Below are 12,008 nucleotides of genomic sequence, written 5' to 3'. Positions count from 1 at the left end.
ATAGGAAAAGAAATGAGCTATGCTGTTTTTCTGGATTTTGGAAAAATGAGAGTTTACGCAGTTGAACTGGATTCCTTATGATGCCAGCTCTAGGAGGAATCTCCGAGTTATTCTCGCCAGACTCCTGGAGGGGAGTTAAAAATGATTTGTTGTAAAATTCTACTTCTATGCAATAGGTGAGAAATGGGGAAGCTTCCAATGAACACAGTTTCCTTACAGGACAACTTTCCAAAGCATTCGCTAACTACAAAGGAAACCTAAGGTGGGCGCTAGAGTACTTAGTGCCCAGCAGTGCTGTGGGGAGTGGAAGGAAAGCATGGACTGGCAGCTCAGGACTCTGGGCAGACTCTGGCACTGACTATAAGAGCTCTAGAACCCCGGACATGTCACTTGCTCCAAAGTCTGTTTTCTTCCAACAAGATGAGTTTAATAGCACTTGCTCTACTGGCCTCACAGCAACATCAGAAACATTACGTCAAACAACACGTGTGAAAAACTGCAATGTTTAAAAGTGCAACATGACTTCAAAGTTAAACTGTAAAAAATACTAGACAGGTGTGGTAGATCATATCTGTAATCCTAGCATTTGGGGAGGCGGAGAGGGGAGGACTGGTTGAGCCCAGGAGTTCAAGACCAGCCTGGGCAGTATAGTGAGATTCCCATCTCTACAAAAAATAAAAAATTATCCAGGTGTGGAGACACACACCTGTGGTCCCAGCTACTTGGGAGGCTGAGTGGGAAGCACTGCTTGAGCCTTGGAAGTAAAGGCTGCAGTGAGCTATAATCACACCACAGTCCAGCCTGGGTGACAGAGCAACACCCTGTCTCTTAAACAAAACAAATTTAAATATCAACTATTTAAGGGCTCTGTGATTGTTCTGTGGTTGTAGATTATTTCTTGAGATCTGTGTTTATTTTGGATTCTGAATAAAGATTATTGTTTCCTTTATACCGGAAGTAGAAATGTTCTGTCTCACTAATTACGTTTTGTTATTTGCAAAAAGGAGATAATAGGGCTGTTGTCCAAATTAAATGAGATAATACATGTGACGCATCTAAAACAATGCCTAGTCCATGATAAGCATGTTAGTATATGCTAACATTATGATGTCAGCAGTGGGTTATTGCTAGTATTCTTTTTTCCATCATCAGCCTGGATATACGTTGTTCTCAGTATAGAATCCTTCTCTGTAAGATACAGCCATCATTATAAACATATTACCTGAATGCAGGATTCTACTGCATCATTACATAAAATATCAATGTCTGAGGAGCTGTGGATGCCATCAGTGACTTCTTTTTGCCTCAAATCTGAAATGCAGTCCAGATACATAGCAGGAATTGCTCCATTCCCCCCAGGGTCCTCTAGTTCAGCTCTTGAGCTTGGCAGGAGCTCAGCCATGCTATCAAAGCCTCCCAGAGGCCCTGGGGGGTAGAATATGGGGTAATCTGCCGTGAAGAGTGGCTCCGGGCTGGCCAGGACATCTCCAGATGGGTCTCTGATGCTCCGGAACCGGGCTGCCCAGATGGGGTCCCTTGCTGCCAAGGCATCGACACAGAACATGTGGGCCTTGCTCTTGGCGTGGTATTTGAGAGTCTCCACCTTGAATGGTCCTGTATAACCTTCTATTAGTCTTGACCGTTTGTCCCTGATGGAGGGGTATTCTCGGCAAGCAGAGCAGAACAGAGCCGTCTGCTCCTCATTCATGGTCAGCCACGGAAACTGCACAAACCATGACTTCTGGATGGACCGGGGCTTCAGGAGTTTCCTGTTTCTTCCTGCCCAGTCTCCCTCGATGTGTCCACTGCACGTACTGAGGTGGGAAAGGCGGGCCTTCTTCTTAGGCGGCAGGGACTGTCCACTCTCCCTGGTGGGACCTTGCACGCCCATGTCTTCCATGTAGCCCATCTGTTTTTTTCCTTTAGAGAACAGGGACGGAAGGGATTTGCTTTAAAATCCTGTAGTTAGAGCCACTGCAACTCACAGCAGCTCTGAAGAACCTCAAATATGAAAAGCGGAAAGCAAACACACACACCTGAATTTTCTTCTAGTCCTGGCCAAGTCTGCAGGCCCTTCCCTCACCTAATCCAGAAGAAAGCCAAAGGGATGGGCTTTACGGAACCCTCCCCGTCCTTTTTGTTTTTTTAATTTAAAGGACAGATACAACCAGCCAAAAGGAGATCTTTGCAATCTGATCTATGAAACGTACAATCTTCAGGAGTCAAAATTTATTTATGGATAAGAACACTAACATAATAGAACATAGGATTTAAAAAAGATCACTAAAGCCACATACCGCAACTCCAGGGGAAGACAGCTACCTATCTCCTGGGCAGGCAGTTTTCGTCCCCAGGTAGTTTTCCTTGAGCTATAATCTATCTTCGGATACTTTTACCTCAAAATACTGGATGCTGACCTCAAGAGAAACTCAAGTCTAATTCCTCTCTTATAACACAAACCTTCAAACAGATGAGGACTCTCATGACCTCACATCTTTTTTCTTCAAGCTGAACTAGAAGTTTCTTTATTCACATAGATGAAATGCAACTCAAACGACTCTAACTCCTGTGGAACCATTTCTTATGTACCAACATCAGTTCCAATGCCCAGTGGCTGAGGACTCAACATTTTTTGTGCCAGGCCAACAGACTGGTCTACAAAACTGTAAGGGCATGAAGCTGTTAATAAAGAGTCAGAAGGCTCAAAATAAGAGCCAAGCAAGGAGAAATGAAACAAAACAAATCTGTCTCTATGATACTTTCCAGAGTCACAAAGGTGTCTAGAGCTCCTTGTGGTCTGAGAGAAATCACAAGGGAAAACAAACTTCTGTGATTTGATTCACATAGGATCTTGCTCCCCACCTCCCTCTTCTCCCACAGTAGGAGTTGGGTTAACTCGGCTATTTTATGTAATGACAAGATGTCATCTGGCCTGGCTAAGCCAACCCTTGAACAGGAGGGTCTTATCGAAAGAGGGAAGAAAAGATAAATCCCTAGAACTTAACAGACAGCTGTTCATTCATTCATTCAGCGATTATCTATTGTGCAACAGCTGGGTGCCAGGTATTGTTCTAAGCACTAGGAATATGGTAGTAAATAAGACAAAGTCATGCCTTCATAGAACTTATAATAATTATAAATAAACATATTCTCCTGGGTAGAAATAAGACAATGGGAGATGAGAGGTTGGAGAAGGACATTAGGGGCAGTGTGTATATTTAGATATTAATCAGATGACACCTGGGAGGAGAACAGCAGTGTCAGTTGGTGGCGAACAGGGAGGGCAGAGGATGAGCCTGGAGTCCTGGAGCTGCCCCTGCTCCCTCTCCAGCCAAGCACCTGCCCCTGAGTGCAGGTCCACACTCACCTGGGTGATGCTCCAGGTGGCTCCTCTGGCCCTGGACACTGCCAAGCCATGGCTCTGGCCCTGGTCCGAACTTACAAAACAGCTCAGGGTTGGCAACAGTTGGTCCTGAGTGAAAAAAAAAAAAGAGAGAGAGAGAGAGAGAAGCACTATGAAGACCTGGCTCTGGGTCACAGCACGAAGGAGGTATCTGTCTGCGACATCTCTCGGCATGGTGAAATAAGCGGCCAAGGAGGAAAGTAGGAGTCTTGGTGGTTCCGCACAGTGGTTCAGTGGTTTAGAAACTCGTATCTGTGAGGCCCTTAATAGAATAGGAGACTAGGAGAAAGGAATGAGGGCAAAAGGAGGCTAAACAGGTATAAAAACTATGGGTCAGAAACCCAAATGCTGAGAGGGGCCAGCCTGGTAATATAACAGAGGAAACCAGGCCAAGTTCAGGGGCTGTGGCAACCTGCAAGACGTAAGGGAACAGTAGCTACTCAGCTGCAGAAGGGCTGCCACTCGGGATGCAGGCTCAGCCCTGCCACACCGTCCTGTTTGTCAAGAGATGCCAAAAATCCATATTCTTATGTGAAAACTCCTAATAACTAAATATTGGCAATTTAAAGAAGCCAAACAAAAGAAACAAAAGTCAAAAAACAAAGCAAATCAAAACTCCAAGCAGTGAGCCGTATCTGGCCCATGAGCTGCTACTTTGCAACTTCTGGTTTGGAAGAATCAGTGGTTTTCAAACTCTTTTAGCTGGCACAGGAAGACTCAACCCAGCTGCAGTCCTTCCACCCACAAAATGCTGAGATTGTGGCTTCTACTATGCCTTACACAGCAGCCAAGACGAAATAAGAAAAGCATGGTAGACAGTCATCAACTTGCAATCAGTCAACAGTGCATATCTGTACACACATGTTGAAATACAACCTACTACCTCTGTCCTTGGCACAGAAAGTCTACCCAAAGAATCAAAGGAAAGAGCATTCAAAAAATAGACGAGATGAAAAATACACTTGTGCAAACTCTTAAACTGTTTTATCTCACTAAATCTCTACAATAACCCTAAGATAGAAATTCAGGCTTAAAAAGGCCAAAGGCACTCAAGTATCCAGTGGAGAGCTGGGATTGAGATCAGATTTCCACATTGCAAATGTGATGCTCTTGCCACCACTGCTTCCTACCTCCAGCGTCCTACGGGCTCCACAGATCCACAGGCCTAGCTTCCGAGTTTCCCTCCTGGCCCCTTGGGGCATTCTGAGGCACCAGGAGACAGACCCAGGAGTCTAGCCCAGGCCTGCCAGATTGCCCCACTTCTCTTGACCATTTTATGGGGAGAAGAGAAACGGTGATGTGTGAATTTGCATGCAATTAAGGTAGATACGGGATCGAGCAGATAGGTGGTATAAAGATGCCTAGACAAATGCTTGGATTCCAGAAAACTCTCTCCAGTGTTCCTGACACAGATGAGGTTGGGAATGCTGATCTAGATTGATGGTGGCAGGGATGTGGATGGGCACCCATACCCAGTGGTGCCACCAGCTTGTCGGAACCACAGAGCTCCTTCTGTTGCTGGCTCAGCAGCACCCATTCCTCCTGGAGTAAGTACACAGTGATGTCATCAAACGTCACAGGAGCCTGAAAGGAAAATGACAGCTGCTAAGTACCACCCTCTTCCTTAGATTTATCTTCCAAAAGTGTTCCTGGCCACCTGAGGGTACCCTGCATGGGAAGCGGTGCTGTCAATTTACATGCAAGGCCCACACCCCATATCTCCCCACCTGGGTAGAGATCACAGTGAGAACGAGACTCGTTTCTTCCGGGAAGTGCCATGCGCTGAAACGAAACTGACCCATGAAGGAGCTGGCTTAGGAGCTTCTCCGTCCCCTCCCTGCGTGCTCTTCACCCGCCTCCCACACGCCCGTTCCTTCTCAGCCAGGGGCTGGGCAACAACTTAGGGCACATTCTTTCATGGAACCTTAAACATGGTAAACCTTCACTTAGGAAGATGTGTCCGATTTCTAGAAATAGCTGAAAGTCATTTAGAACTATGTCTGTGAATGATGAAAACAGGCAATGCTTTGGGGCTGAGATCTACATCCCGTGTGGCTTGTAAAGGGGCTCTGTGGGGCAGGGAGTTCAGAAAGTGCTTGGAGGAGTTCCAGATTAAGACGGCAGATTAAACAAGCCCATTTAATTTGGTTTATTCCCTGTTAATTTAAAAGCCCATCCCCCAAACAAAATCCCCACTATAATAGGGGGCACAACAAGGAGACGACAGCAATATGCTCTTGGAAACCGAGAAGCAGATGAAAAAGCAGTCACTCAGCAGATCGAAGAAAATCAAATCCTCGCCCGGCAGCAGGCAAAGCGGAGAACCACCCAAGGTACACTCTGCATCCTCAAAAGCTTGGTATCTTCCAGCACGGGAAACCTCTAGCACAGGAGGGCAGGCAGGCAGCCCAATGGAATGAGAACTAGGGGAGGGCTGTGCCCCAACAAATGCCTCCCCAGGTTCTTTACACGAGGCTCCAGCTGATAAGCCCGTCCTCCCTCTCACAAGCACAGTTATTAGAGTTTTGGTCTTCCACTGCTAAATGTCAGCAGACTGGACTATCAGACACTTGGGGAAAGGATCTAACAGGGACTATAGAGACCAAAACAGATGGGAGGTGTTGGGGTGGCGGGGGGGTTGCTAAGAAAATGTAAGGGAGGCATGGAGAAAAAAACTTAAAAAAAAAAAACCAAAAAACCTATCATCCAGTCATCAAAGAGGTAAGGTACTGCTGCCATACAACAAAGTGTTATAAAAGAAATCAACAGAAAAAGAAGTAGAAATGTTTATCATTTTAAGTTTTGTGCCATGAAAACATTACCTAAAGAAATTTTTAAAAGAAGTAAATCAATCAAATTATCAACAAAAAACAAATTTCTCAGTCCAAAGAAAAATAACATTGGGAATAGCAGCATGCCATTTAAAAATAGGTGAAATATCGATTTTAACCTCGACAGTAGACATTTCTTGAGGAAAATGACATAGATCATTCTTACCGGTCACTATCATAATAGATTTTTCTTATGGTGACTGCAAAAAATTTGGACAATAGAAATAAGCAGAAAAAACTGTATTAAGATCACGCACATTCCCTTTATTGAAAAAGAATTACTTTTCATTACCCTTCTTTCCTGAGAACCCGTTAACATTTTATATATAACCTCCCAGTCTTTAGTCTATGAATATGTATGAACAGTTTTAAAAACAAAAATGGAATTGTACAGCCAAATGCATACATTTAAATAACTATTTGCTATAGAGTGTCTTCCAAAGCAAAATGAAATATTTCCAAAAACCGACTGGAAGACAGGCTCCACTAAAAGAAAGTGGTCAAACAGGAAAGGAGTCTCCATGAGATACAGCCTAGGGACAGACAATGTGGGGAAGCATTGAAGATAACCCCAAAATTAGGCTGAAGGCAGATTCAGGACGACTGCTGTATCCCAGGACTGAAGGGCAGCCTGTCCAGATTGGGGCAGGTTAAAATACTTGTGACTCAGGACAGCCGCGGTCCCTCTTCATGCCCATCCTTCCCGGGCATGCACAGGTGAGCATAATAAGGACCAAGGAACCATCACGTTAGCTCCACCTGAGAAAGAGCATGGCTAGGACTGTCCATTTGGACAATAGCGTCTTCCCAGCAAGAGTGATAACACTAACGCCTGGTGCCTCTCTTAAACAATATTATGGCAAGAGCCTTCTGATCTAGGTGACAGCAATGTAAAGACAACACAAATCGGCACGAACAAGAGGAGTTCCTCATCTATGTGTAATGCAAAGAATATCTCCCGATGTTTTATTTTAGCGGTTCCCACTCTCTACAGGGTAAAGCTGTCTGAATTCTCAGTCTAGCACCAAAGCCCCCTCAGTCTGAATCTAACCCACTTTCTAACTTCAGCTCTGTGCATTGCCTCACTCAGAACGTCTCCTCCAGCCACTCATATCACTGCAATCACCCAGCTTATCTCGCACCTTTCCTCTCTCTACACTCCCAATCTTTAGATCCTGACTGCCCACTTCCTCCCACTGACTTAGAATCCACCCACCCATAAAGTTGCGATTCACGTTATCTTTCAGGAAGGATTTCCTAACCACCTGGCCCAAGCATTCATCCTTCTCCTGAGCAAGGAAGGCTTTGTATCTCCCCTAGAGTCCAGTGTTAAAGAAATCTATGCTGCTTGGTTGATTTTAAAACTTCCTTCATCAACACCACCCTTCTCCCCACAACCATGTTATATGGAAAGTATTTTATAGGCACTTAATTCATTTTTTTCATTCAACACACATTTATTACTTAAGTGTTTCTATGTGCTTGGTGCATGGTAATTCAAAGATATGAGATTAAAATCTATCAGGAGGTGACAGACAACTAAGATGCAGGTGCAATAATAGAACCATGTTCAGAAAAAAATGAGAAAGGAGTATCAGTCACTTGTACAGGAAAGATAAGAGAGGGCCAGGAAACAGAAACATTGAGGCAACAAATACATACAGAAACAAGTACACATATAGACTTCTCTTTGGGGGCATCAACAGCACAGTCTCCCAGGAGGCACATGAGGGGGCGGGCTGCAGTGTTCTTCAGAGCACCCACACCTTGCAGCAAAAGGGCTCCTGTAGTGATGCTATTTTATAAGCATTCCTATTGAATGAGACCCTATTAAATGCCAGGAGCTGCTCCACTGTTCTAGCCGGGGATGTAACAGTCAACAAATATGTAAATAAATAAATAAACATGAGAATTTTGTTGAGTGATAAGGGTTGGGAAGAAAATAAAACAGGATCATGGGATAGAGCATGGTGGGGAAAAGTCTGACCCATATCCATTATTCTGGAAATGACAGGCAAGATGTCCTACACTCAATGTGGGATATCAATCCAATGGCCTCAGATGGCTTTTAGTTAATAAAGACCACAAAACAGCACCCAAGAGTCTAGTAACAGACCAAATCACTATCTCACAAGGTAGTCTCCCAGTTCCGAGCCATAAAAATGCTGTTCAGAGTGGAGCTGTAGAACAGCACCGCTATTCCTTGTCATTCATTTGCAATACATCTTACACTGCCAGTTGGTTTTGTAATTACTTTATTTCATTCTTGTATGAAGTTCTCATTTCCCATATTAGAAAACAACTGTATTTGGGAAGGGCGAGCATCTTTCTGAGACACCTTAAAATAAAGATTAGAATCAAGGGTGAAATTTCCAGTTTCTGAGGTTTCACTTAGTGGTTGGACCAGAAAAGGAATCAGGTTTCTCCTCTACCTCCCAAAATGTTTGTACAGTCATGCATTGCTTAACAACGGGGATAAGTTCTGGGAAATGTGTCCTTAGGCAATTCTGTCATTGTGGAACATCACAGAGTGTACTTACACAAACCTACATGGTACAGCCTACTACACAACTAGGCTATATGGTATACCCTTTTGCCCTTAGGCTACAATCCTGCACAGTATGTTACTGTACTGAAAACTGTAGGCAACTGTAACACCTGGTACGTATTTGCGTATCTAAACATAGAAAAGGTACAGTAAAAATACGGTAGAAAAGACAAAAAAAAAAAAGGGTACATCTGTATTGGGTACTTACCATGAATGGAGCTTGCAGAACTGGAAGTTGCTCTGGGTGGGTGGGTGGGTGGGTGAGTGAGTGAATGTGAAGGCCTAGGATATGACTGAACACTTCTGTAGACTTTATAAACACTGCACACTAAGGCTACACCAAATTTATTAAAAATTTTTTTCTTCAATAAATGAACCCTAGCTTATTGTAATTGTTTTATAAACTTAATTTTTTAAACTTTCGACTCTTGTAATAACGCTTAGCTAAACACACATTGTACATCTGTACAATATTTTTCTTTAAATATTTTTGTATTTTTATTTTCTAGCAAACCATTCCGTCAACAAAAGGTATTTTTCTTTATATTCTATGAGGTTTTCTATTTAAAAATTTTTTTTTTTTTTTTTACTTTTTAAGTTTTGTTAAAAACTAAGACACAAACACACACATTAGCCTAAGCCTACACAGGGTCGGGATCATGATGTCACCAGGTGATAGGAATTTCTCAGCCCCACTGTAGTCACAGGGAATGTACATGACAGCCGTGTTGATGGAAACCTTGTTCTACAGCGCATGACCGTATTTCTCTCTTCTCCCATTAAAGGCTAAGAAAGTCTACGACTAAACAGAATAGCTTGGAAATCAACCTCAAATCACTGATTCCAATATCAATCCCAATATTTTATAATCCTTCTTCCCCCTACATTTTGCTCCTCTTTATTCAAATTCAGGTTCAATCTAAATCAATCCGGGGATATTTCTAAAGGGTAAGGCCCATAAGCTCCAGCTTTTCTTGGGCCTTGTTGAGCTGTATTTGTCTTGGACCCTGTACTCTGTAGGTGCCGTGTCTGGAAAATGCATCACTGTAGCTTGTGGAGGGAAGGGAGGATGGAAGAGATGCTCATGCGAGAAATCACCTCTTTTGAAATTCAGAGTCCTTCCTAGTCTTCCCAGGAAAAACTACAGCATCAAAAGAACATTATCCTTTTCTCTCTTTTGGTGTGGGACAACCCTTCCAGGCGTGTCCAAGTTATTGAAGTGAAAACTGCAGGGGAGCTCCTTGAGAAAGGTGATCATTTCCTATTTATTCTCATACTTCCAGCATCTCGTTCAATTCAAATCACAGATTACAAATGTTTATTAAATGGACAATTTTTTAAGGGACTCAATAAACAGTGGAAAACGTTTGTTGAGAGAATTCTCCTCTGTGCCAAATAAGAAACAATCCTCGAGAACTGGCAGCAAACAACATCCAGAAAGATGTTAGTCCCAAGAGGCTGCCACTGTCTCCAAGCTAATGTGCCCACAACCACACTGGTCTTTGCTGACACGGCCTGGAAGCGCTGGCAATCCCGTCAAATCCCTGAACTCCACCCCCAAGCACTTTCTTTCCACCTTTTCTTCCAACTCAAAGCCTCTTGCCCAAAGCCCATTTATGACACAGGTTTCTAAGCAATGCCCAGATATTCCATGAAGTACATAACCTAGAAACAGAAGTGGCAAAAAGCATGCCAGATGCCCTCTCCTTTCAGCCCTTTCTTGGGAAGCAGGATCTAGGCAGGGCCAAGCCCTCAAGCGTCCCACCCTGCGGCTCCCACTGGCGTCAGATCCAGACTCCAAGCCTTAGCCCGGCCTCTTCAAAATGCCGAAGGTGGTGGGCGAAACAGGAAGCACCTTCGCATCGCTACACTCGGGGGTCACACAACCCAGCATAGACCCAGCGGCCACTCGCCAGCTCCGGGAGGATGCGCGAACACCGAACGGGCGCGTCCGCTCCTCTCCGCCACCCTCCCGGGGTCGGCCGCCGAAGTGCGGGAACAGAGGGCGGGTCGGCGAGTCCTTCCCTGCAAGCCTGGCTCATCTGCGGGGCCTCCGCCCGAGCCGCCCCGCCTCGCTCGAGCCCGGCTCAGGGATCCTCGGGAGGGAGCGGGCGGCCCCCGGGCCTTCCAGTCCTACCTTCCCCGACTCTCTGGGCTCCATGGCCCCGCTTTCGGAGGCCCGTGCCGCCCCCTCCCCCCGCGGCCTGGCCTGAGGATGCAGCCGCCGCGACCGCCCCGGGGACCCAGGCTCCCGGAGAGGGAGGGCACCCAGGCAGGGAGGGAGCGCGGCCCGAGAACTTCGCTCTCTCACGTCGGGGGGCGGTAGCGCCCGTGGACCCAGGATAGGCGCTGAGCTGGGACTCGCGTCGTACCGAGCGAACAGCTTTACGGCCACTGCCCAGCCCGGGCGGCGGGGCATGACGGGAAGTGTAGTCGGCTCTAGGTGAGCAGCTCTCGAAGCTGCTATTGGCTCCCGGAATGCACGCCCTGATTGGACGCCGGCGGCGCGCTTGCGGCCCTCCCCGCCTCCCTCCGGCGATAGTTACTAGGCAACGGCCGCGTGGCGTCCTTTAGTCCTTGCAGCAAGGGCAAAGCGCTGTGATTGGGCTACGCGAAGGCCAATGTCAACCTTGAAGGTTCTAGGTTTTCTTTTATTAAGGAGGGCAATACTTTTTGTTTTATTCACTCAAAAAGTATCATTGGTTGCCTACCACGGGTCAGGCCGTGTCCTAGGGTTTGGGAGAACACAGTTGAATGAGACAAAGGCCTTGCCTTCAAGGGACTCACGACCTGTTAGGGAATCAGACCGGAAACAGATAATTACAAAACAGAGACAAGTGCCATGAAAGAGGTAAGCACAAAACATGAATTAAAGCCCGCCTTGTCACCTTAGAGTGAAGCGGTGGGGGATATGAGGTGCTTAGTCAAGGATTTCCTGAGGAAGTGATGCCTGAGCAGAATTAAAGCAAGAGGTGGGGGTCTGCCAGATAAGGGAGGTGCAATGGACTGACTGGTGTTCCTCTCCCAGGAGATAGGGCGTTTGGGAAGTTTATATGAAGTCGTGAGGGTAAGGCCCTTATGGTGGGATTAGTGTCCTTGTAAGAAGTTTTGTCTGAGTGTGGTGGCTTACACCTCTAATCTCAACTCTTTGGGAGGCTGAGACAGGAGGATCACTTGAGCCCAGTAGTTTGAGACCAGCCTGTGCAACATAGTGAGAGATCCCATC

General features: G+C 45.7%; 1 protein-coding gene across 19 annotated transcripts in view; it reads right to left on the bottom strand.

The window, feature by feature from the left end:
- ZNF862 (zinc finger protein 862) overlaps positions 1 to 11,204 on the bottom strand; it is a 29,430-nt gene extending 18,226 nt beyond the window's left edge. For 7 of the 19 annotated variants that reach the window (XR_012433017.1, XR_012433019.1, XR_012433018.1 and 4 more), the window contains exons 1-4: positions 10,920 to 11,145; positions 4,876 to 4,987; positions 3,368 to 3,472; positions 1,223 to 1,920 (exon numbers count right to left, since the gene is read on the bottom strand). Coding sequence is in view for 9 of the 19 variants with exons in the window: in XM_045388158.3 (XP_045244093.3) it covers positions 1,223 to 1,920; positions 3,368 to 3,472; positions 4,876 to 4,987; positions 10,920 to 10,943 (939 nt within the window). In the remaining 10 variants the exon portion in view is untranslated. Of the gene's footprint in view, positions 1 to 1,222; positions 1,921 to 3,367; positions 3,473 to 4,875; positions 4,988 to 8,990 lie in introns of all 19 variants that reach the window. The other 12 variants (XR_012433022.1, XR_012433023.1, XM_065542754.1 and 9 more) reach the window with 4 other exon arrangements.
- Positions 11,205 to 12,008: the final 804 nt, after the last annotated feature.

Source organism: Macaca fascicularis, chromosome 3 (genome assembly GCF_037993035.2).
Source record: "Macaca fascicularis isolate 582-1 chromosome 3, T2T-MFA8v1.1".
Classification (NCBI taxonomy): Eukaryota; Metazoa; Chordata; class Mammalia; order Primates; family Cercopithecidae; genus Macaca; species Macaca fascicularis.
Note: the sequence above shows the minus strand (reverse complement) of the source record. Positions and strands in the feature narration are given on the sequence as shown.